Source organism: Centruroides vittatus, unplaced genomic scaffold (assembly GCF_030686945.1).
Source record: "Centruroides vittatus isolate TY-2023 unplaced genomic scaffold, ASM3068694v2 contig_880, whole genome shotgun sequence".
Lineage (NCBI taxonomy): Eukaryota > Metazoa > Arthropoda > Arachnida > Scorpiones > Buthidae > Centruroides > Centruroides vittatus.
In genome coordinates, this window is record NW_027122572.1 from 2,156,934 (window position 1) to 2,183,645 (window position 26,712).

At 28.2% G+C, this 26,712-nt stretch overlaps 2 protein-coding genes and 1 long non-coding RNA gene across 5 annotated transcripts in view; 1 reads left to right on the forward strand and 2 right to left on the reverse strand.

The window, feature by feature from the left end:
• The first annotated feature begins 2,851 nt into the window (after positions 1-2,851).
• On the forward strand, positions 2,852-6,123 carry LOC136983316 (pancreatic lipase-related protein 2-like). Its single transcript, XM_067280013.1, has 8 exons — positions 2,852-3,106; positions 3,287-3,447; positions 3,521-3,667; positions 3,937-4,042; positions 4,122-4,238; positions 4,313-4,411; positions 5,715-5,966; positions 6,069-6,123. The coding sequence occupies exons 1-8, from the start codon at positions 3,028-3,030 to the stop codon at positions 6,074-6,076; spliced, it is 969 nt and encodes a 322-aa protein (XP_067136114.1). The 5' UTR covers positions 2,852-3,027; the 3' UTR covers positions 6,077-6,123.
• A 1,392-nt stretch (positions 6,124-7,515) lies between these two features.
• LOC136983324 (uncharacterized) lies at positions 7,516-9,327 on the reverse strand. The gene is made up of 3 exons (XR_010882028.1): positions 9,162-9,327; positions 9,015-9,073; positions 7,516-7,894 (listed from the first exon to the last, which is right to left on the reverse strand). It is a non-coding gene; the product is annotated as an uncharacterized lncRNA (long non-coding RNA).
• Positions 9,328-12,886: 3,559 nt separating this feature from the next.
• Positions 12,887-26,712, reverse strand: part of Nup54 (nuclear pore complex protein Nup54) — a 29,867-nt gene continuing 16,041 nt past the window's right edge. For 2 of the 3 annotated variants that reach the window (XM_067280037.1, XM_067280035.1), the window contains 9 exons: positions 25,262-25,342; positions 20,107-20,312; positions 19,840-20,027; positions 19,519-19,718; positions 19,276-19,424; positions 17,914-18,021; positions 17,510-17,629; positions 13,704-13,817; positions 12,887-13,140 (listed from right to left, as the gene is read on the reverse strand). In XM_067280037.1, coding sequence (XP_067136138.1) covers positions 13,024-13,140; positions 13,704-13,817; positions 17,510-17,629; positions 17,914-18,021; positions 19,276-19,424; positions 19,519-19,718; positions 19,840-20,027; positions 20,107-20,312; positions 25,262-25,342 — 1,283 coding nt within the window. In that variant the 3' untranslated portion in view covers positions 12,887-13,023. The remainder of the gene's footprint in view (positions 13,141-13,703; positions 13,818-17,509; positions 17,630-17,913; positions 18,022-19,275; positions 19,425-19,518; positions 19,719-19,839; positions 20,028-20,106; positions 20,313-25,261; positions 25,343-26,712) is intronic. The other variant, XM_067280036.1, reaches the window with a different exon arrangement.

Genomic DNA, 26,712 nt, shown 5'->3' on the forward strand with positions numbered 1-26,712 from the left:
CTGAAACTACAGTTATTGTACAAAGCTGTCTTTTGAAAAATATAAGTAGAATATTGTTTTCAAATAAGCATTTATGTTAGTCATTAAAATTAAAAATAAATATTGCAAATGTATATTATTTTACTTCATATTATATGCAAGCCCTTGATTTATTTCAGTGAAGTATGTTATGAATTCTTACATACTTTATTGGTGTCACATGACCAAAAAGGTTGGAAAGCACTGCTGTATAGTAATTTCTTGTCTCTATTTTTTTAAATTTTATACTATTTTATATTGTGTTTTTTTAAATTTTTTTGTCCTCAGCCCAGCTAATTGATCCAATGTTAAATTTCCTTCGATTTAATGCTTTTGTTTAACTTGCATTTCCCTTGATTTTAATTCCAAATCGTGTTCTCTGGCAGCAAAAATTCTAACAAGAGAGCAAATAGACAAAATCTATGAATGTAGAACGGTGATTAAGATCTAAAAGATTATAATCGTGTGTCACAGTGTACATCAAGTACATGGAAAGATAGTAATGAAACATATTTATATAATATCGACGTATTAAAAAACTAATCGTTACAAATTTATGAATGGAATGGAATATAATCACCATCATTGTTTGAAAGTACAATATTTAAAGTTTCTTAAGATATAGAACTTGTATTGTTAAATTTTCTTAACCCGTTAATTTAAACTTTCATTGGTAATTGCATTATCTCAGAACATAATGACAAAAACTTTTTGTTAGGATACCGATTTCTTCGTTCGTGACTCTTTTTTAATATAAAATTGCATGCGGCAGTTGTGTCACGCACGATAATAATCGCGTATCAAGGCCAACTAAAAATTTAATCGCGTTTTTCACAGATTTCTGCGTTAATTGCAAGAATTTAACTCGTTTTCTAGTAAACGGGATCAATTAAGGAAAGTTTTGTTACCGGAATAATTCACTATCACCAGTGATCATTAAGTTAAAAATTACCAACCGCAAAATTTTTGAAACCATCTTTGTCCAATTTGGTTAGTTTCTAATGCCATTGTAATCGAAAGATTTTGTGTATATGGAATGTAGGTGTACGTGTGTGCGTGTGCGCATATCACTTACAACAGCCTGTATTCTATGATAACATTATTTTCTCATTATAACATTCAGTTAATGTATTTTTATACTTCCGTTTATTTATTTTACCAATTAAATAACTTTTCCGTTCAATTGAAAATCTTTAAATTGTTAATAAATTTAAAAATCTAATTAACATTTTTCACCGTTTAACTCAATAGTTTTTAGCAATTTGTAATCATTACACAGTTTTGTTCACAATACGTCAAATTCACTATCGCTCATGCAATGCCACATCTGTTATAAATAAAAATATGACATTGCATGATCGTAATATATGAACGAAGCATAATGCGTCAATGCCACATGATGTAACGTCATACTTATTGTAAGTAAGATTATGACATTGATGCCATAAGATTGATAATAGGCCTAAATAAATACTAAATGGTTTATGTCGTATCAAAGAAAACAATTTATTTAAAAATTTTAATTGTTCAAGATATTTTTAAACTTATTCATTAATACGTATCATATAAATCTATATTTATATAGCACTTATATGATACGAATTAATAATAATATAGGCCTATTAGATACGACTTAAACACGAGACAAGAAAATTTAAGGTTATTTATAGATAAACGAATTTTTTTGGAATTCGAAGAGCTCCTTACATCTTATGAAAAATTTTTGCTATTTAATAATCTGACTATTATTTAAATATAAAACATAATAGCTGATCTCGGACATACATTTATCAAAAATAATCGTAGTTTGAATTTTTGAAACTTTCAAAAACTGATACAGATTCAGATTATCATTAATTTTTTCTCGAAAAAAAAGAAAAGAAAATTATACATAGATTCTGTACTGTCGAGTTATAAACAAGATATCGTTATATTCTTGAGGTTAAATAGATTATATTGTAATTCATTCACGTATTTTAATTATTATTATTAATTTAATTAAATAAGAATTAAATTAAATTAACTAAACAGCATAAACATTTTTGAAATCTGTTTATAATAATAAAATAGGCAAACTTAATTAAATAAACTAATGCTATTACAAAAGTTAGTCAGATTTCGTTCCTATCAGAAAAACAATTCTAAAAAATATTGATTATCGCTACGTTCCGAATAATAATTATAATTATTAAGAAAATGACATATTCTCGCTTTATGATTTATTATAATAAAATATCATTTTCTTAACTGCAATAACGAAACGATTACGGAATTTACGAAGTGGGTTAACATATAAATTATTTTAACGACTACTACAGTTTAACTAGTTAATTAGTTAATGGCCATTTATAACTTAATGATTTAATTTATTAATTTAAAAATTTAGTGAAACATCATTAATTAATTTGATCTTACACGATAACAATAACTAACTTTCAAGAATATATATTTTTATTTATAATTATTTAATACTTCATTTAAGTGAATGAATTAAAATATTAAATTGATCGAAACAATTAAAGCTTTAGCCTGCTCCCAGAAATTTTTCACGGGTGGTTTCTAGTCCGTCTTTCCGTCGTCCCCCATTGTGGACTTAGCCGAATATATATAAAGAGATTTTATTCGTTTCTTTATTATATTTAAATTTGTTTTATTAATTTGATTACGTTTAAAGTATAAATAATTCTATAATACGTATAGAAATTTTACTTAAAGTATTAATTGTGCGTTTTATTATCTTATATAAAAGCTCTTATTATTATTCTAGAATAGTCTTTTTCTTTCTCTCTTTTTCCTTCGATACAAAAACTCATCTGGATGAAATTTGATAACATTCCATTCTTTTAAACAAACGTTTTTTAGCCCGAGTTGTTAAAATTTATATATCACACATTTGTATCGCTCGTTATTCAATGCTTTTAACCTGAATGAAACTCGTATCCCGGAAAAGGCCGCCTATTCAAACTGCTCACTCACTTTAATACCATTAGCTTCTTCGTTAACTGCGCTATGAATTCGACGCTCATCGTCTTGCTGCTTCTTCGTTTTGCCATTTATGGATCATTTAAGAAATATGAGGAGAAAGAAGGTAAAGATTTTAATCGACAATTTTCAATTTTTTATATTGAGATAAAGCATAATGGCTTTTATTCTTTTTTGAACGAATTATCTATTGAATTTAATTTTATAATTTCCTGCTATGAACGTTCTTTTGTTCTCATATATATTTAAATTAAAGATTTAGTTAAAAATAGATTTATTTTCGCAGATATTCGTTTTCTATTATATACTAGGAAAAACCCTATGGCTCATATTCTCGTTGTCGGGAATAATGAAACGTTAATTACTTCAAACTTTGATCCCATTCATCCAACTATTTTTCTGGTTCATGGCTATATGACTAACGTAGAATGGTCGCCGCAATGGAGAGTAAGTCATTGTTTTCTGTTTGTTTATAGAAATCAAATTTAAACCTTTAAAAATCATCTAGTTTTTATTTTAGGAAATGAGAAAAGAGCTGCTAAATCGTGACAATTTTAATGTCGTTGTTGTGGATTGGTTAACACTAAGTTCAGTTTCTTACGAAAAAGCAGCATCAAATGCAGAAACTGTGGGAAAAGAAGTAGCAAATTTAATTAAATTTCTTAAGGTAAAAAATAGATAATCTGTAAAATAATTATTAAAATCAAATAACTTTTTAAAGAAAATCTAGAAGGTTTCTGTTAAATGTAATCTTACTGAAATTAATTCAATAACAAAAACTTTGTAAATAATCATAACTTTTATGTACCAAAACAAAATCTTTCACATAAAAAGCATGCCAAAACTCGAAATTATCCAATTCTCATATTTAAAATAATAATAATCAATATACCGTATATCGATACTATATATATTGTGACAATACATACGTTACAGAATTCTGTAAGGACCAATCCTGTAGATGTTCACATAATAGGTCATGGTATAGGAGCGCATATTGCTGGTTTTGCAGGAAAAAATATAAAAGTCGGGCGAATAACAGGTAGTTTTGTCAAAGTGTCAGAAACAAAGTTTACTCGTTTATTTCTTCGTATTTCGTAATATCCAGTTTATATTTTAAGGTTTAGATCCCGCTGTTGCATATTTTAAAAATGTTCCTTCAAATCTTTGCCTTGATAAATCGGATGCATATTTTGTAGATGTTATTCATACTGACATTGAGAATGCAGGAAGTTCTGGTAGGTGTAAATACAATTAAAGTAGGACGAAATGCAGGAAAAATGATTTAAATATATATATTTTCCTCTGTCAGGATTAGGAACTTCTGAAATCATTGGCCATGTAGATTTCTTTCCAAATAACGGAAATGATCAGCCCAATTGCAGGTTGCAATCGTCAGATTTAATAAAAGGTAAGTGTATGAAAGCTTTTACGATTATTTTTAATTAAACAATAAGTAATAAGTATTATCTTATCTTTTGAATTAAGCAAAAAAATTCTATATTCATCATCCAAATGAGTTAGTAATTCTTTTTATTTTGACTTTCTTCCCTTGGGTACTAAGAGGGCTTTTTTCTCCATTTCTAGAATGGGTTTGGTATGTCCACAATGGTGGAAAACAGTGGTAAAGGACCGGGCCCGACATATCTGAGACAAACCACTCTTCGAAAAACTCCTGGGGGTTGTTTACTCAAACTCAATCCCGGGATTCCTAGAGCGATAGGCCGTCTTAACCCTTTCGACCATTCGACCGTCCCAATTCTTAATTTTTATTTTTTAATTTTTAAATACTTCTACAATGTATTAAGTAAAAGCTGGCAAGGATTCTTTCCAGGCATTCAAATAAGAGGTTAAGGGGACTATTAGGAAGTCCGATAATTTTAAATTTTATATTCTAGTATAATTGAAGTAATAGCAAAAGTTTAAAAGGGAGTAATTTGTCAAATTATGATAAAAATCTTTATTAATTCAAAAATATTTAACTTTAAAATACACGCCACACACAATTTAAACTGAGGTAGTGTCAGTACCTGTTACGAGATATTATTTTAAAAATAACTTCTATATTATTATTATTAATTATTATAAAAAGACAAAAACGGCTTAATTTTGATGGTAGAGATGAGTTTTTAAAAGTATTGTAAATGCAATAACGAATAACTTTTCATTAAACCCGACTTCACTCGAAGTATGATATGTCCCTGAAGTTCCGCGCACTAATATTTAATAACATCAATGCTTTTATATACACGTTACCATACAAATTTTGTTTAAGTTTTATCCCCCATCCGAGATATTAAATGAAACATACAAATACGGAATTACCACCAGTTTTTTACTTTGGGGTTCTGGGGTCTCAAAACGTCCTTATTTGCAAAAACCTGGAGGGTCAAGTTTGAAACCATTACAATACTTTCCCGTGTTATAACAACTGGGAAAGTAATAGGCTACAAATAATTTATTTTTTTAAACGTAGAAATAGTGGTGGACAACACTAACAACAGACATATTTATAGCTCTATCGTTAACAGCGTGCTTATTTAACTTTTATATAGTTTACCGAGGTGTTTCAATTTCAAAACAAAGATTTCTTTCATTAATTATATATTTAGAATTTACTAATATTTAAAATTAATCGGACGCAATTCTGGAAGTTTTATTTTTAAATAATTTATAAGCAGATTTCGAAATAAAAATTTGTTATTGGCTTTCAGGCGCTTCGTATAATTACGACTGTGACCATAATCAAGCTCTAACTTTCTTCATTAATTCTATAAACAAATGTAATTATGTCGGCATCAAATGTCCGGACTGGATCTATTTTTTATCAGAAAAGTGTTTAGACTGTGGACCAAGCAGTGCTAACTGTGCTTTAATGGGTTTCAACTTAGATCACAGACAAATTAATTTCGCTGCAAGAAGAAATGTTTTCTTTTTGAAAACATCCATGTATTCACCATTTTGCGGTAAATAAAACTTTAATTTGATGATTAATTATTAACCATCTATTGATAACAGTTAATGTTTATTCCATTAAATATTCTTAATTTATTTTTATGATTTGATAGGAATTTGACGACAATAATTTTCTGAAGGAAAAACACCATGCTTGAATGCTGTGAAAGAAAGACACCACGCTTGAATGCTGTATAATTTTATGAATTTGTGTGATTTTAGCAATAAATGGATATAATATAGACTATGAATATATACTGATGCATTACTAATAAATTCGTTTTACACTTGTTGTATAATTCTGATTATTTTTGCGAATTTTTTATGTATTTTACTTACACACACATTACAGTATCATCAAAATAGTACTTTATTTAAATTTTTAATTAAATTATAGCATATTTTCAATGACTACATACATACGTACTTTATACATTTATTTTTTAAAAATAAAACAAGTTAAATAAATTGATATTTACTTCATCCACGTCAGTGTTGCTACGTAACAACTAAAATCAGTAAATGTAATCATAAATTTTCGGCAGATTTGAATCGATTGAAATGCAAACCTTAAATATCTCGATACTAAGAACTTACACCGCTTTCGTAATAAACGATCCATAACTTACGTGAGTTACCATTATTATTTTGCATTACAAATGACGTTGTTGACGTTAAATCACAACTTTTAATCTTCAAATTCAAAATGTGTGTACATAATGTATTACTATATATTTTATAGGCCTAATTGCTAGTTTTCTAAATACTTAAGTTTAGCTCCACAACTCGAGAGGCAAACAAATGGTGGCGCCAAATTGAAGTTTCATAGTATCTCGCTCTACATATCTACATGCAATGGACCTATATTTTAACAGTAAATATCCGTCAAAAAATGAAAATGACATGTATCGCGTACGCGTGCAAAACTCGATATGTCCTCGTTTACAAGAACAAATGTAGGCCTATATACAGCATATTGGTATTGTCTGATAACAAATAAAACATTTTAGCTTCAAAATTTCCTTATCAAATTTAATTTTGTATTTTATTTAAACATGATATTTTAATGATTTAAGTAAATTATTAGAGAAATGTGTTTATTATTGTTTAATCTTTTTCTTATAATCTTAATATTTTATTCTGACTGGCTTCCTAGAGTTTTCTCGGCTTCCTAGAGTTTTCTCTGCTTCCTCAATTTTTAAACAGCATACCCGAAATTGCATTCGGGTATGCTGCTTAAAAATTGGCTGCTTAACATCAAAGTTTAACGTAAAATTGAGAAATGATAAATTGAAGTGTAAATTCTATTGTTTTTACGGAGCAATACAGCTCAAAATAATTAAAAATGAAAGTATAATCTGGTTAAGTCGCAACTACATTCATTCATCTTCATTGGTATTGAAATTTTAATAAAATTTATTATTCAAACACAAATACGTTAAGGTATAATTTATTTAAAATGTTCTAAAAATATATTTCGATTTTAATTAAGTTGATTTTTACATTCATGTATTTAATTAGTAAATATTTTATTAAAATGGAAATCTATTTTACGTCACAAATAATAAAAACTTAAATTACAACTATGAACATTTTAAAAATTAAAAATAATCACTCTTAAACATGAAATTTTTGTATTAAAAACAATGGTTATAAAAATAATTCTCTTATAAATTTTACATGAATTTCTTATCAAACAATCAAAGGTATTCGTTTACAACATTATTTGAACTTCATCGACATAAACCGGTTTTTGAAGCTGGGGCAAAAAATTTAGAACTAATCTAAATGCAGACATCTTCGCACTAATCAAATCTTGATTTAGTTCCGTTGCTAACAACAACAAACTATCGATCATCATTATAAGTACAGTAAAGAAGGACAATGTATCTATATTGGTACTGAATATTAAGTTTAAGCTGAAGAATTCATTTAGTATCTAGAGGAAAAAAATATATATATTAATTCAAAAAATGATTCTTACTGGCACAGCTAGAAAATAAGATTTCTTAAAATTTACGCAAATGTAATTAGTTACATGAATTCTAATAGAAATCAATTGATGGAATAAGATAACGGTTTAGAAAGTCTTCAAGGATACCTTCCAGGAAGACTTTCTATGGGAAACTGTTCCTTATTTATGTGTTATACACGTGAAGAAAACCCGGAAAACTCCACGTGGCCATCCCGTTGGCGAGGCGCAAACTCACGACTACCAGTTTTAGTGATTTTATTCACTCGAACACGTAGATATTATATTTAAGGAACCAACTGATAGAGCAATGGTTTCAATTTGGTGCCTCGAAATATAGTGTTGAGCAACGTCGTAACACTTCTTACGTGTTACTAAAGCACGAAAAGTGCAATAACTTTGATAAGGAAGTAGGGCTGCCGCAAGAAAAAAAAAATTACTAAATTGGGGATGACACTATTAGAAAAAGGTTGAAAAACACTATGATAGAGAATAAAGAGTCTATTTTTTCATATACTTAGGAAAATTATTTGTGTAGAAGAGAATAACGAAGGAAGAATGACTAAAATACAAAGAAGAATTGAGAGAAGAAATCGAAATTTCATGCTCAAGATCCTAAGCTGGGTCGGATTTTCACATAAGCTAAACGAGCTACAGCTTAAGGCCTCACATTTTTACATTTATTATTATTTGATACAGGAGAAGGGCCTGTTACATTATACATTAGGGCCTTAGCAAGATTAACTTGTATGCTCACTTTGATCGCGGGGGGAAAACGACATATTTTTAAAATGTTAATTTATTTGAAAGACATTAATTAATATCAAGCTTCGGTTCATTACTTATCCGAATTAAGAAAGTGTCATTTTTAAAGTCAGTTAAGAAAATTATCTAGTAATTTTCATATAGCTTCAAATGATAAATTTTCAATAATAAAGTCTAAATTATTTAAAAACAAAAAAAAAAAATTCCCCAAAAAATATTATTAAATAAAATGTATATTTGATTTTATAAAAGAAATTTCTTTCTTTTCAATTCTGTGCAAATCTTCAAAACATTTCACATATTCATTAAATTTAATTAATACCTTTTTCAATTGTTGTTGAGAGAAGATAATTGCCTTCCATAATTTTCCTTTTATTGATTCTATCAAAGTACAGTTAGTAATATGTTAGAAAAATAATAAAAGTTAATGTAATCAATTAAAAATAATGAAAATTATTACTTTACTTACTTAGTATTTTTAAAAATGATATTGCTGTTTTGCTTACAAAATTCACATTAGTGTCAATACTTATCGCCATCTTCTGTCTGTATCTTACTCTTAATCTTTTTCTAAAAAATTGTGTTTTTAAAAGCAATTTAACGTTATTTTCTGTCCATTAGTTTTGTTATTTGGTTAAAAAGAATTCGTCATATTTTTTCCTTCTCTCTGGCCGTTCCCTTTCACGCAATTTCCATAATTTCGAAACTAATTTTCATAAGACGAATAAAAAGTCAAATATTTAACGATGTAAAATTATTATTTTAAATTTCAATATTAAGTGCACATTTTTAATTTTGTTAAAATGGAATTTTGTTTATTTCTACAAATTATTGTTATTATTGTTAAATTTTATACTTATTTTATAATTTAATTTTTATTGTCGTGATTATAATATTTATAATTTTAACATTAAAAAAATTCAAAATATAAACTTCTCGAATTTATTTTAGAGGAAAAACCAAAGAAATTTTTCATAATATCAAGTTTATAATTTCCAGTTTCGTCAGTAATGGACGAAATTGTGGACACTCTTAACCCCTAAATAAGGGCCAGTTTTCCATAGAAAGTCCTCTCGGGAGGCCACTCTTTGGCAGATCGCCCGCGTGTTGTGTTGTATTATTTCATTAATCCAATTCATTCTAGAACGGCATTTCCAAAACTTCAAATTTTGGAAAAAAATAACATTGCGATCTCTTCGAAACACTGCATTGAATTTGGAGAGAAGCAATATAAACATTCTGAATCTGGTTAAGAACTCCATCTTCAGAAAAAAGTTACAGCTATTGGGAGAAATAAATGATGGTAGCAAAGACTTTCTATTTTGTTGCAGCAGTTTGTTATATAGCAGAGGTTGAATATCAATAAAAGATGAATATCCGCTGCTGAAATAAAGCTTAACGAATCTCTTGCGATGCAAAGCGGGATTTTCGGCGATTGCATATAATGTCCGAAAATCGGTGCGGAAGAAATGAATGAGTGGCAGTGTCAAATTTGATTCCAATGTTTATAAAGCTGTAGTCCCAAATAGCTACATACTTCCCATTAATAATTGTGGTTATTTCAAAATGAAATAAATATATTTTGTTATTCTGTCTGTACGATTCTTTCAAATGGCTTCCAAGTTGTTTGAATGCGACTACTTAATAAAGCGAACCGCAAGCGTTGATTTTAGGAACTACGCAAGTGCTTACCATTTGCATACATTCTTAAAGCCAACGTTTAGCTTAAATCAGAGCTACCAAACGAACATTTTTTCTGTTGGAGTCCTTCGTATCTCGTGCGGTGGATGTGATTTGGCACAAATAGTTTCTAAAGACAATTTTTCGTACTTTATCGTACTGTCAAACATTGCATTTAATGGAACTCGGCAAAATTGACTAAGAATTCCTTATATTGAGAAAGTTTAACATATTATATTCTCAAGGAATATTGACTCAAACTAAAGAGAGTGTTTTTCTTGCTTTCTCTGCCTTGTGAGCACTAAGATGGTGATATTTTTCCAGGCACTTCGCAGGTTTGGCAGACCCACAATGGAGCGGGTCGGATGGCGAAAAACAAAGTCTGATATATCCGGGACAGACCTCCCGAAATATTCCTGGGGTTTTTCGAACGTTCGGATCTCTCAGAGAGGCAGACAGACACTTTAATTTCCCCGGCCGTGGGATCGGATTTTGATGAATATTTAGATTCATCGAAATAAATTGCTTAAAAATTGAAATAAATAAGATACTTCAATTGAATATTTACTACTTTTAGACGCATTTATTTAACTTGCTTTGTTTCATATACTCAAATCTTACAATTTAAATTTTATCCACTTCTAAGAAAGAAGAATTTAAACTTTGAGAACATACCTAAATCTGATGACTATGCATTTTGATGACATTTTGGGGTGATCCACCCCAAAAGCTGTTTTTACTTTTAAAAATATATTAAAATCGTTTCGAAACTTTTTAGATATTTGAAAAATTAAATATACATTAGACATTTGATTAGGTAATACTGAAACAAATTTGATATTTACGCACGGAAAAAAATTCAGATTTAAAAAGAGAAATATCTATTGCAGAATGTTATAAAGATTTCAATTAAAAAAGTTTCATTTCTTTAACAGGAACTCGTCACAAATTGGACTATTTTTACACACGATTTTTTGACTTTTTTTATTGTATCATTTTGAAAGTGAAATAATTCCAAAAACGAAGCAAACGATGCCGAAAACAGAGAAGATAACTTTCGGATCATTCAAGCAGAAGGTGGTAAATCTGAAATTTCCCAAATTATATGTACAGTACAATGATCTTGGGAAAGAGATATGGTAAAACATAACTTATTCTGGCAATAGGGATAACCAGATAGATGACACTTCATACGTCGATACAGATGCGAAAAACTATCACAAGTGAAAATAATGTGATAGTGACAATTTGATTTACTAACCAGTCGAAAACAATTCGACCCAGGATTGAGAATGACTTCTACTAAATCTTGAAATTTCTCCAGTTCGAAAATAGAGGCGATTTCTTTCCAAAATTTGCAATAAACATTTCTGGAGAGGTTGGCTATTTCTTCCCAATGTTTCTTAAAAATATCCAATCGAAAGTGTGTGCCTTTCTTCCATCTAGAATTCCTGCACCGATAGAAGAAACTGCAGCACTCATTTTCCTCTCGTTGAAATATGCATTTTAAAAAATCTTAAAATATACAAAAGACAATTGTTTGTTTTTACATAATTTTAAAATAATTGAATTTCTCAATTTAAATTATATAAATTTAATACTATGATGTTATTATGATGTTATCTGGTTTTCTTTATGATGTTTCTTGGTTTTCTTTCTTCGAAATCATGAATTAAAGTAAAATTATAGAGAAAGAAACGACGAATAACCGAAATAATTTCGAACGGAGCATTCTTGAGATCTTGTAAACACAAAATTATTTGATGATGTAGTGATTATTAAAGTAATAATTTATGTTTCATTTTTAAGAATTACCCTACTCTCCTAGTGTTTAATTACCTCTCGGAACAATAACCGGTAACTCAGAGGAAAATGTTTTCTCCCTCAGTTTCCGAGAATGCAGTCGACTGTGTTTCAACTTCACCCTCCCTATGTCATTTTAACATAAAACCTTTTGTTTTGCCTTGCCGCAACGGGAGGTCGAAAACCTGTTTATTCTCTCGTCCCATCTTAATTATCAAAAACATATTTTCTCTCCACATTTCGCGCCTTTTTGTAACGAACTTTTACACCTCAACCATCTTTTCTCAACGGATTTAGATGAGAGGTTAGGACCTCTCATCTAAATCCATTGAGAATGACATAAAATATCATTGGAAAAGCGTTAAAGTATTCTATAGTTTCGTTTCCTCCACAACCCGCATGAATGATAAAATAAACATTTTATTTTTAAGACGAAACTTGCTACAATCAAAACAATAAAATTAAAAAACTAAATTAAACTAAAAACCTAAGGTGTAAGCACGCAAAGATTCAAATTAAGCAATATTTTGTTCAGTTAAAGTAAATTTTGCATTTTACTAATAGTTTATATATTTGATTTATCAGATTAAAAAATTTAAATATTAATTTTAATTCCCAAAACAAGGAAGAGGATATAATTAGCGAGTTGAAGGATCATAAAATATAAAAACTAACAGAATACAAGAACAAGAATTCTCAAATAAACAATCATTTTTTTAAACGGACAATTAAGAAATATTTATTCAGATTTGAAACAATACATATAAAATTTTTAATATAACATATAAAATATCACTGAGATCAAATCAGATTTAATTTCAGTTTTATTAAACAGAAATTATTCAAAACTATCTTCTTCGATCAGCACTTTCTTTCAAGCCTTCTTCAATCACTTTTAAATCTTCACTGTCGTCCTTTAAAATTTTCAGTAAATGAGAGAGACCTTCTTGTTGATTTTTCAAGTACTATAATGTAAAGAGTAAATATATATCAAAATTAATTTTATATAATTTCTACATCTGCTAATAACTTATTCTTTGTAAATAATGCTTAAAAATATTCAATGAAATACATTTGTAATTGTTCATTTACATCACAGGTGATTTAAATAAACAATATTATTTCTGATCTGTAAGACCTAATTGCTGCATCCAGTATAATAAGTCTTGTTAATTGATAAAGTACTAGTAGATGAGATAAGTTTAAACTAGTTTCATTATTTAATTATCGGACTGTATATATTTCATAAATTCCTAAGAACATAACATTACAGTATGTTAAATAAACACACAACACTTTGGCCCATTAATTTGGTCAAAAACATGTGTGATCTATTGATATAAAGTTTTACACACAGGTAAAGGTATTGCGTTAGTTTAAATTTCTAGAAATTTATAAAACATACATATATAATATTTTATGAAAAAAAAATATATATACAAAATTTAATCATAATGTCATACAAACTTGTTTCTTTGAATCTGCAGGAATTATATTAATACATTTTTATTAATAAAAAATAAATTACTAATTTAATTTCTTCTTGTAAATTTTCATCAAGACTATAGCGTTCAGATTCCCCAAAAGTAGCACCAACATGATTCTGCATACGAATTTGAGATAATAATTCCTTTAAACGACCCTAAAAAATTATCAAAACAAAATTTAAAAAAAATTATAATAATCATCATCATCAATAAGTTAATGTGAAAAATTGAAATGCATTTACAATATAATTAAAGAGTAAATTATACACAAAAATTTATATATACACGCTCATTGACAAAAACAGTTATACCAAGGAAGAGACATTGAAACTGAATAAAACTATTAGCGAGAATGTAATGACAATGGTAACAAGTGATTACAATATTATAGCAAAGGGACAATTTTCTGGGAAAAAATTATACAATTTAAAAACGTTACGTTATTAAACATTAGTACGTTGTAGAACTTTCTCTTTCCTGGATAATTATTGCTATAATTGAAAGCGTACAAGCATCTTGTGCTATCCCTCTGACAGATTTTGCCATAGATGCTGCAGCTGTCACTCAGATTCCTCACACTTAAAGATAGCTGAATTTGGTATCCTATGCAATAAATGCTCAATGAATAACAAATTTGGAGAATGAGCAAGCTAAGGAAGAGTGGCAATTGATTTAGACACCTTAGCTGTATGCAAATGTGCATTATCTTGTTGAAAAATTGTTGTTTTCAGTCTGCAAGGGCACAGAATTTCCTTAACATACATCTGTGCTACTAACTAGGGGTGGATGGCTAACTGCCATACAAGAATTATCACTGGTGAATGCTTTAATTCTGCCTTTAAGTGGCACACTCAACAGTAAAGGCAGAATTAAAGCACTCACTGGAGGTCCTCTACACATTAACAACCACCATCAAGGCAATTTCTAAACAAAATAGCAAATGATGATATGCTACCAATCCATAGTAGTCTATGCTTCTCTTTCACAGTATTGCTGCAAATGAAGCTGATGATGTCGAAATGCTAATGCTAGAACACAGCAGTCACTATGTATGCAAACTTGCCTCTGTTAGTTGTCTGCCAATGGTACAGAAAGAAACAGTTCTATGAAACGTTTCTGTTTTGAAAAAAATGCTTTTGCCCACATCCACAGATGGTGGTCTGGAATGGGAGACAAACATTTTGCAAATCTTCATTATTGTCTTATGATCAAACAAATGTCTCTCCTGGTGATCAATCTGAAGCTTTCAAACCCTGCCTCTCATGTATGTGCCCCCTCAAATATACACTGTCTCTGACACTTTCTCACAATCAGACAAAACAGCTCAGATGGTATACAATGCAAAATGGCCAACCTGCCAAATGATGTAATCTTTCTCAAATTCCACTGGCTGTGTGTAGTATATTTGATTACATTGTACAGGCAAACTTGGCATTCAATAACCACCAAACAACAAGTATACAGAAAATTTTGAACACAGTGATCCTCTCTAAGTCAGCTATTGTCATAAGACTGCTGCCAATGTGGTTTTTTTCCCACTAATTTTAACTTCCTACATGGCATTAGGTTCTGAACTATTATTCTACAATAATGATGTAAAAATTGCCTTACATATCAAAGAAAACTTTATGATGATAAAAGACTGTTTTGATTGCCTTTTTGCAATGCACCAGAAACTTTTCTTACAGCCTATATTTTTAGAATAATAAAAACCAATCATATTTGGCATCTGATATAATCAAGTAACAGTAATCAGTGGCAGAATAAATGTGTCTCAATCCTGGTATAAAAATTATTTATAGGGCACTACAAACTATACTTTTGTTATGTTTATATATGTAAAAATAAAGATAAACCACCCAAACCAGAAGCATGGCTCAGTGCCCAAAAACCATAGAACGAAAGAGAGAGAAGGGGTTTTAAATACCTTGACCAGTGAACAGAAGCTTTGAGAAGGCAAGACAAGAAGACTTCTAGTTTAACAAGAATTGAAAGACTAGAAAAAGAACCTTTACATATATAATTATATATATATATATATATATATACACACACACACACACACATGGTGATTATAATTAAAGTACCCTATTCAATATAGTCTACAGAGATATTTAACAGTACAAATATGACTAAATCTAGTATGACAACCTTTATGTTTTGAGCAGATTCCACTGCACACACCTAAAGTTACAATCTGGTATGGATTCACAGCCACATTTATTTAAAGAAGAAAGGTCTATTCCTCTTTGAAAAAGCTAGTTCTAACAGCCTGTGATATATCTATGAGATGCTCAACACTTGTCATATCCAAATGCAATAACAACAATGCTTTGAGTCAACCACTGCCATACAAGATGGAGTGCTCCACATATTAGGTGTTGCATACAACAGTTTCAACACTTCACTATAATAGAGTAACTAGTCATGTGTTTCCTATTACCTGCCCAACTTTGTACTCTGGATATTAATCCATATAACTTTACTAAGGGACACTTAAAAAGTGTGGTTTATTGAAGATATTTTGCAAATTTGTAGCCTTGAAAAGACATATTGCATTGCTTGTGAAAAGTATCACAGAAGATCAATTATTCAATGATCAACTGTAAGGGCAACCATTCCATTGAACACAGTTTATTGTATACGTTTTACACCTCCAGAATGGGGACAACATTAAACTGTATCCCCTGCATAGCTAAGACCTCTGTGTCTTATATACTTAAGATGTTTGCAACAGCAGACGTGCCATAGTGGTGTTTTAGTACTAATTTTTCTTTACAGAAATGCTTTCTGCATATCCTGAAACATTATCATACCAGATTTAGTTGCATTTGGACTGCTAAATACCTACCTATCTAGACAGTACTTTCTCACCTGGTATACATATATAGCATACATATTCAAATGTTCCATTCTTTTGTTTAGTGTACTTTAATTAAAGATATTACTCTTCCTAACCAAGGTGTCAGTAACTTATCAGGTACCAAAATCCTCAGATCCTGGTGCACTGCCTACACCTAACTAAATCCACCAGTTATATAGATTAAGCTAATTTCCACTAATTTAAAAAAATTCTGTAATATTCAATTTAATCACTATCAGCTCTATTTAACCTAATTGTTCTCTATCATGAAACAGCTTTTTTCTTAGGGTTTAATTTTTCATTTTTAAGCACTAACACTATGTTCATTTTCTTAGTTTCTTATAAAAACTTATCTATTGTTGTAGATTTTAGATATTACAAACTATTAAAAGATAATTTTGAGCTTCTCAATTAGTTATTATACAAAGAAATCATTTTTATTTGATGAAAGTGAAAATAAATTTTGTCAAACCTTAAATATTATTATTATTAGTAATATTTTATACAACTGAAATTTCACTGCTAAAAATTTTCAATATTTGATTATTACTTGCTAAGCTTTTCAAAATAAAATTAATTTCAATTTATTGTTTACACTAAATATTCAGTTTGCAAACCTTAGTGTTTTTAAATATAATTAAGAAATATGAACATTTCTTAAAGATATTTTTGAACTAAAATAAAATATATATATATATATATATATATTTTAGCACTCTATCATGTTATGTATGTTTTTATATTAGTTATTTTGTTCTGTACATATGGCTGTAATTAACTTAATAACAATATATGAGTATCTTCTCAGGCAGGAAAAAAAAAAAAGTAAAGTTGACCATTGGTTTTGAAAGAGAGAACTGAGTCTGTGTTTTTACTGAAGTATATGATTACAAAAAAAAAAAATTAATCTTTACAAATAAAAAAAACACACACTATATATGTATATAAAATGTGTGCATATCTTATTATTTGTTAAATACTTACCTTAAATTGTGTTGGAGCATTTAATTCAGCCTGTATTGCTTCTAACTGAACTCTAAGTTGTTCTTCATCTGCTTGTATGGCATAACCATATTTACGCATAACTTCCTGTTGTGCCATTATCTAATGAAAAGACATTTCAAATTAAACTAAGTTTAAAAAATTATTCAATTTAATTAAAAAAACAAATATACATATATTACATGTCTATATATATATATTCTTAATATTTATAATAATTAACCATTAAATGTTAAATGAGTAAAATCATAAAAATCACATTTCTTATTTTCATACATTTATCTTGAAATTGTGAACAGCAAAATTACAAAAAAACATTAATTTTTTTCTTATTTGCTATCTACATTTAAAAAAAAAACAAAGAAGAACAGAAGAAATTTTTGAACCTTTAATACTTTATGTCCAAGTTCAATTTGCTTTCTCTTGTGTTCAGAAATTTTTGCTAGTAAAGTTGAATGCCTTCTTTTTAATTCTGAAATATCTTCAGCAATTATCTAAGTGTAAATAAATTTACCAATATTAATTTTAATTTATATATAATGTCTATATTTAAATGAGTATATATTTTTATTTTTGTACAAATATAGTTAAAACCATCAATTTTAAAAAAATTCTGATTTTGGAGAATTTGAGAAATATTACAATTATATCAATCATTATGATTTATATATAACAAAAATAAACAGTATAAGTAATTGATAAATATCTTTTAGAATACAAAATAATCTAAAGGAAGTACTTAGTAATATCATATTCATACAAATCAAACTATTATTACTGTATTTTACGGACTATAAGACACACTTTTTTCTTCGAAAAACTGCCTCCAAAATTCAGGTGCATCTTATAGTTCGTAGCGTCTTATAGGTATTTTTTTTTTAAAATTGCTTAAAAATTAAGATGCATCTTATATTCCGTAAAGTACGGTATATATCTATTGTCTATATAGCCATTATCAATATAATGTTAATTTGATTAATCAAGATGTTCAATTACATATAAAAAAACATTTGTAAATTTAAATTTATAAACCAGTAATTTAACTAAAAAATTCATATCCACAACTACAGTTTTTCATTTCATAAAAACTGTAGTCATTACACTAGTTACAAGTGTAGTCACTAAACTGTAGTCATAGATATTCTTAAATTTTCTATTGTATTTTATATAATGCTTTATACATTTGAACAGACTTATTTGTTTTGAATAAATCAAAATCAAATGTTTTGCAACTTGAGTTTTAAAAAAAGTCAAACATTTAACAAAAATAAGATTAAATATCTTTATTGATGAAACTTAAAATGAAATTTCTATTTGCTTAAATGTCAAATAGTTTTCTTATTGATAAAACAACTAGATTGACTACAAGCAATATCATTTAAGATCAGCAGCAAAACTAGCAACAATAATAATTAAATTTCTTTAGATACTATTAGATATTCAAGCAAAACTCAAATCTAGAATATAATTATATGTAATTAGATCAATTTTCTTGGATAAAAATATTGTAAAAAAATTAAAACAGTTAATTTGAAGAAAATTCAAAGGAGTTTTAAATAGTATGTAGGTACATAAAATGTACACATTCTGAAAATATTCAATATAAACCAGCAAATATCTGCCAAATATATTTATATAAATATGAATTCAAATAAAATTAATAGACATATATGAAAGTTATGTTATACTTTCATACTAAAAAATTTATAACCCAATAGTTTTATAAAAGCAATAAAAAATAATAGTACATCTAATCTTTCTTGATGCTGTTTTGTTTCATGTTCTTGATATTTTAAGCGTCTTTTAAGTTCACTAAATCCTATCATAGGCACAGGAATCAATTTCTCTGGATCAGGATTATCAAGCTTTGCTTGTTGCCACAATAAAGGATCAATTCCTAAAATTTTATATTTAATAAGTCAGTTATAGATGTACTTCTAATTGAAATATAGAAAACAAGTTAATTTGTAAGATAAACAAAAATAACTTACCTGCAACAGTATTATCTAAATATTGCTTTAACTGTTCTTTAGTAGGTGCTGCTTTTGAAATCAACCCAACAACATCCATAGAAGTTAAAGGTGTTTTGCTTACAGGCTGCTCTAAAAATGCCATAACATCTGTAGATGGAATTCGACGTGACATACAACCATGTAGTGATCGTTCCACAAGATAGATAATAACTTCAGTTCTAATAAACATATATTTTAATTAATAAAAAAAAAAAATGTTATAAATATAAAAGTATAAGTTGTTTTGTAAAAATGACTAAAAATAATTTTTAATAGATTATTATATCTTCGTATTCTTACTTTTCATCAGGTTGTGACTTTATACCTTCAACATGAACAGAAATTGTTGGCTTACTGCCAAATAATCTATGGAGACTATCAACCATTTGCTGTTGTTGATTACGAATGTCAGATTCCTTCTTATTAAAAATCAATCCAACCAAGCCATCTTCCACTTTCCATGGTGGAAGACAATTATATCCTATAGCCTATGTAAATATTTTAAATTATTTTGTGAATTTGTTTTAAAGAATTATTTTTTTTTATTCCTATTATTTTTTTACTAACCTTAAAACGACAGAAAGGATTTTCTGGGGTAAATTCAACAGGTGCTGAATTGTTACTAAAATAGCCCTTACCAGTACCCCAAAAAGCCTGTAACTGATTCCATTTTGCTAGAATCACATCTCTTTCATCTCCATAAACACTAGGAAGACTAATGGCCATAGCAATATTTGTTATAGTGTTTACAGATGGATTAGGAACTGTGGTACCTAAAATAAAGAATAATTTTCAAAAGCAGTCAATACATAAGACATATACAATTATAAAAAAACTTTGTTGGCATTATTTTTATGCACATAAACTATTAAAATGCTTATAATTAATATATTAATAGAAGAAAATTTTGAATATTCAAAATATTCCATAATAAGATATTTATGATTTTTTCCTGTCTTTTATTTTAAAATTTACAGTTAATATTGAAAATATTAGAATGATTGATCTAGTTTTCCTACTGTTCATCGTTCTTTGCCATTGAAAAACAAATTATGATATTACAGAAAAATTTTTTCACTATCTTTTTGTTGAATGTAAAAAAAATAACACCCAAAACACATGTATAAAAATACATAATTCTATGATCTTTACCATTTATTATTTTCATGGTTATTTTATTCTTAACTCTTAAGAAATAACTATTTTGCAAAAAATAACCTTTCAGATTCAAAAAGGCATGATAGCAGATAAATAGCAGATGCAAATATGAGTAATTTTTCAGTTAGTAATACCAAAGAGAAATTTTTAAAAAACGACATAGTCTTTTTAACATTACATCTTGCAAAAGTAAGTTATGATTTATCATCAATATATATCTAAATATAGGCTTTGCTCATTACTATATAGCTTATAATTCTTTGTTCAACAAAACAAAAACTTTTCAAGATCCTATCTGATCAGTGGTTAGTGTCTTTTGTTAATTATTAGGTTGGCTAATAACCAATAAATTTTCTTAAAAAAATACATAAATGCATTATTATTATTCTTTCAAGTATTCAAGTATATTTAAAATAAGACAACTAGGTAAAAAATTATGAACTTTTGTTTTTTCTCCATACAGCATTATCTGTTATTATACAAAGAAATCAAATAAAAACAAAAATCATTTTCATAACAATTTCATACTACAGTAGAGTGTTGTTTATCTGAAAGCCGGTTAACTGAAACGTCGGTTATCCGAAAGCTTTCCAGTCGGATTGTGTTGTGCTGAATCGAACGTTTTTGATACTAGATTAATTTCTAAAGTATAATTTTTTTGTTTTTATATTTTTCAATACATTTATTTTGTTTTTACAAAATAAAGAAATAATTTTTAATAATACAATAGCCTTGATTATTATTATAAAAATTTTCATTAGGCTTAAAATCAATGAAAATTCAGCATGAAGCAACACGCAACGAGAAAAATTTTGACATCGAATAGGTTAATATATTTTTTCATACATAATCGGTTATCCGAAAAAATCAGTTATCCGAATAACCCCAGTCCCCAACTGATTCAGATAAACGATTCTCTACTGTATTTGAATTTATTTGGTTCATTTCATTGAACTGTACAATGTAGAAATATATTTTATATTATTTAAGTGATGATGATGATATGATTATTTTAAATTTTATATGAACCAGACACTAGTAAAATAAAATTTTTGTGTATGACACTTTCTAAATTGCTTGTATCCTAATTATTCAAATTTAATTTGTTCAAAATCATTTGTATACATACTCAAGTTATTAGTGTTTTGTCTTTAAAAAATTACACTCAGAATATTCGACTATAGTAATATTTACTGTATATTAGCTTATTCAGTTGCAATAAATAAAACTAACAATTGGCTATGATCCAAATGAAATGAATTTAAAATAAAAGACTAATAAAATAAATATTTTAACAATTGTAAGCAGTCTTTCACAGCACTTTAATGTAGTTTTGAATTGAAATCAAAATTACCAAAATGAAGAACATGAACTAAAATTGAAGAATAAGTGTTTTTGCTCCATTTTTTATTGAAGAATATTTTAGAAAAATAATAAAAAATCTTGTTGATCAATTGATCTTAACATTAATTATTTTTATACAAATTATTTTTTATTCAATAATATAATCTACAACATATATTAATGAAAATTGTATTTGATATAATAATTCTTTCTGATTTAATGTTTGTATTCAGTATAAATGCTATATTATTCAGTATGTTGTTATTTTTTTATTTATTTATAATAATGTTTTAGATAATAGATTAAGTTGAAAATTTAGATTTCTTAATTTTGCTTAATATGAGTTTTCAAGTTAATCCATACACTCAATAAAATTATAAGTTTCTTAAATTATCTCTAGAAGATACTGATAGATAACATTTTAACTGAAGTATTTCTTTTTTTTTACTTTAAATCCCAAATAATTATAAACTTCTGTCTTAAATCAAAGATTGCTGAAACTATTTTAAAAATTCATCTAATATGTTGCATGTAAAACTTTGCAAATTCCTAAAAGCATTAAAAAAAAAAAAAAAACATATTTATTATATGTATTTGGTTTTTATCAATTCATAGGATTTATTTCACATTTTTATCCAATTTACAGCAAAAAATATGGTTTTCTCTTTGTTCCATCATTACAGACAATAACAACAATTTGGAATAATTAGTTGTTATAGATACATCAAATCTTTTCCTACAGCCATTTAAATGCATTAAAAACAAGATATTAAGAACAAGTTGATTAAATGCCTTTAATCAACTTGTTCTTAATATCTTGTTTTGCAATTAAGTTTTAACTTACAAGTTATGTCCCCCAAAAGTAAGTGTACCGATTTTTTATTTCAAGATATACAAGAGTTACATCAAACTACAAATGATCTCCTTCAAAGTATGACCCTTGTGAGGTCACACAGTGCTTCCAAAGTTTTTCCACTGGTCGTAACAATACTTAAAGTCATTTTCCATAAGGGTGTTTAGTTCGTCGGTTCAACTTTTTGGATGTTTTCCATTATCCTGAAATGGTGACCTTTCAACTTGGATTTTATCCTAGGGAATAGTACAAGTCACATGGAACTAAGTCCAGATTGTAGGGAGGTTGTGGGTTTGTGGAGATTTTTTCTTGGCCAAAAACTTTCAAATTGATAGCTCTGTGTAAGCAGGCACATTATCGTGGTGCAGACCCCAATCTTCTGTAATGTCCCTGCAGACTTGCTTGACCCGTTTTCAAAGTCATTCCAAGACATCTTTGTAGAAGGCCTGATTAACTGTCTGTCCTGAAGGTAAAAATTCTTTGTGCACAATTCCATGGCTATCGAAAAAAATGATAAGGATCGTCTTTACCCCAGATCTTTGTGCCATCTAAACACCATGTTTCTCAATAACGTGGCATCTCCATAAGCTTTGGTTAAATCTGTAAATGTCTTGGTTGCAATTCTGAGTTTCACACAAAACTTGATAGCATAACATTGAGATTTTTCTTCATTTCAAACATAATGTGAGGATAACTGGAGGTAGAAGCCTTTGCTTTCTACCTCTTACTCAGCAACAGATCCGTGGGATCCGTCAAAAGGATTGTAGGATGGGGCATTAATACGTTAGATTAATTAAAAGAAGAGGTGGAGACAAGACGATCGTATAATCGATGCCTCCTATCAGGATTTCCTGACATCAGTTAAACTATTGTTTTGAATTGCAATTTAACTCATGATATAAGATAGTGAATAAATTTAAGTAGGAGGGCTTATTCCACAAGTTGGGAGGACACATGGATAAGTGATAAGACTTGGGGTTCATAGAGGAGACCATTATTAAATAACAAACAAAATTTAATGAGAATTAACAAATAAAATATATATATATATAGATTTACACGTATTTGAAATGTATACTACCTTGACTGATGGTCAGAGCATAGTCTTCTCTGGTCGGCAATGAAGCATTGATATGCAGAATGACAGCAGTGGAAGTTCAGGAGGAGGATGAGATTCTTGGCAAGACTTTATAATGCACAAGTTTAATATGTGGGCAAGAGATTCCTATGGCAAGCGCCCTTCTATCGTCTCTTCAGACTCCGTGGAAACTGCCTCAATCGGAGGAAATTGCCCTTTTTATCCCCAAATTTCATCAATAGCATAAAAATGATCTGCGATTACAAAGGGATGTGCAATAGCATGTAGAGAGGGTAAAAATTTGAAGATAAGGTCCTGTGAGAAAGGAAGTGGATTTCCTTCTCTAATGAAAAAGTGACAATGTATCTTCCCTTTTTTGGAAACAATATGTAATTTCTCACAATAATTTACCAATATTAAATAATTTACGTGCTGATTCTCACAGTAACAATGTGTTAAAACACTGTCTCACACAAACAGAGATTGTGCATGTTTGACCTAACTGATCAACTTGAAACAGGTCTAGATATGCTGCTAAGATATCTAGCAATGCAAAAATACCAATTAATGATATGTTAAGCTGTACAGTCATTAAATAAAAAATCAGTACACTTACTTTTGGGATAGATCATATATAATAAATGTTATAGTTTTTGTAACAATAAATATATAAATCTATAAAATATGTATTTAAAATTTTGGAAATAATAGGGCATTTCACTTGAAAGTACTTGATTTTAATTCATTATAAAAAATAAATGGTTTAAGATATATAAAAGCAACAAGTGGAATCTGGTGGAAAAACTCAAGTTTTATAGAGTTTTTTTGTTTTGTAAGATGGCATAGAAACTGAATTGTGATCATTATTGTCCAGTCATGGCTTTGCCACAGGAGAAAATGCATGTTGTGGTCCAGTATACCTGATAGCATGGCCACCAAGAGCTCCTGATCTGACCTCTTAGATTTCTTTCTGTGGAGTTACATGAAAGATAAAGTTTACGCAACTTTGGTCAGAGACCTTCAGTAGTGCATCATTGCAGCCATTGCCACTGTGAGACAGAGACATGCTGCAGTGTAAATAGCAGAAAATTACCTACTGCTTTAATGTTGCCACTGTGACTGCTGGTGATTATTGCAATGAAATTTGGTGGGTTTTTCTTTTATGTAAAATCTTTGGTAAACACATAACTTTAACTGTTAATTTTTTATAGCCAAATCAAACTGGGTATTTTTGAGTGGAACACCATGTACTGTAAAAATCTTCAATATATTAAATTTTATTTATTTACCTAATGTTCCAAAAGTTGATCCTCCAGGACCACTACCAAATGCTGATAACCCAGCTGTTGTACCAAGTGAACCAGATTGACCTAAATGAATTTATAAAATCTTTTAATTTACTATTTCATTTTTTCAGTATCAGCTCTTACTAAATAATTTAAACAATTTTATTACATCATATCAGCAGTTTCCAACCTTTTTCAGTCTACATACCACTTTCATAAAAAATTTTTTTAACATACCTCTAAACATCTATAAACTGAAAACAGTTAAAGAATGTTGTCAAACAGTTTTAAATACTTACTCTATAATAGATTTTTAATTATTAATTTTAAATTTAAAGTACTATGACACTTATTTTAGCATAGACACAAAATTAGTCAATAGAAATCAAAGAAAAGAAAGATTAATTTACATTAACTGAACTCAGATTTAGAAATTAATAAAATATTGTAAAGTCCATAAAAAAAAGTTAACAGTTTTTATGGACTCAAGTTTATCAAGCTAATTCAAGTCAAGCTAATTGTGAATCCCTAGGTACAAACTTTTAAACTGAAAGAATTTGAGAAACTTTTGTCCTTTCTGATACCTCCAGGCATGAGAAAGGACAACAGAAAACAAAAATAAAAAAAGTCTTTCATTTCTGTGAATTTACAATTACTGCCCTGGCAATTTCATCAAATGAAAGAATTTGATTTAAAATTACATTTAGAAGCTTTCAGATTTTTTGTGTTTCTCTAGAAGTGCTCCACATATACAAATTTGAAAAATGTTGCATTATACACTGTATCCATTAATAATGTAATCTTATTACCTAGCCTTCAATTTACACAGACCCAATTCAAATTGCATGATTTTGATTTAACAGTCAGAAAAATTTAATAAAATTTTATTTTGCACAATACAGTTTCAGTTTAACAGAGTATTTAAAATATTCTTCACTATATTATATTCAGCACTTCATTTTAAAATTAATTATTTACATTGACCAAATTAATTGTTTAGGTCAATGATATCACTGCCTTGCTGCTTTCAACTTACATATTCAAAGAGAAGGAATTCTCTATTTTATAGAACTTCACACCATATGCATTAAACTTAACTCAATGTCAAAAAATTCATAAAAAATTAACTAGACATAAACAAAATTTGATAACAAATTTTATTAAGAGAATTATCAATGTCTTTGATAAACTAATTATAAAAAAAACTGGAAATGAAGTCAGTAACTTAAAAGATGCAAGGTTTCAACTAAAAAATAATAATAAGTTGTTTCTTCATCAACAAGCAAAAAAGTTGCAGAATGAAATTTCATTTTTGTTCATTTTATAACAATTAAAAAAAATTGGAACCTTAAAACCTAATCCCCATTCTCATACTGTTTAGTTTTGATTTAATTTCAATTTTACATGGAATCAATCTATGATATAAATTGAGGGTTAGGTTATATCACTAATAA

Coding starts and splice junctions, on each gene's coding strand:
- LOC136983316 (XM_067280013.1), top strand. CDS start 3,028: ATGAATTCGACGCTCATCGTCTTGCTGCTTCTTCGTTTTGCCATTTAT. Junction 4,043..4,121: donor AAAAGTCGGGCGAATAACAG/GTAGTTTTGTCA, acceptor TTATATTTTAAG/GTTTAGATCCCGCTGTTGCA. Junction 4,239..4,312: donor TGAGAATGCAGGAAGTTCTG/GTAGGTGTAAAT, acceptor TTCCTCTGTCAG/GATTAGGAACTTCTGAAATC.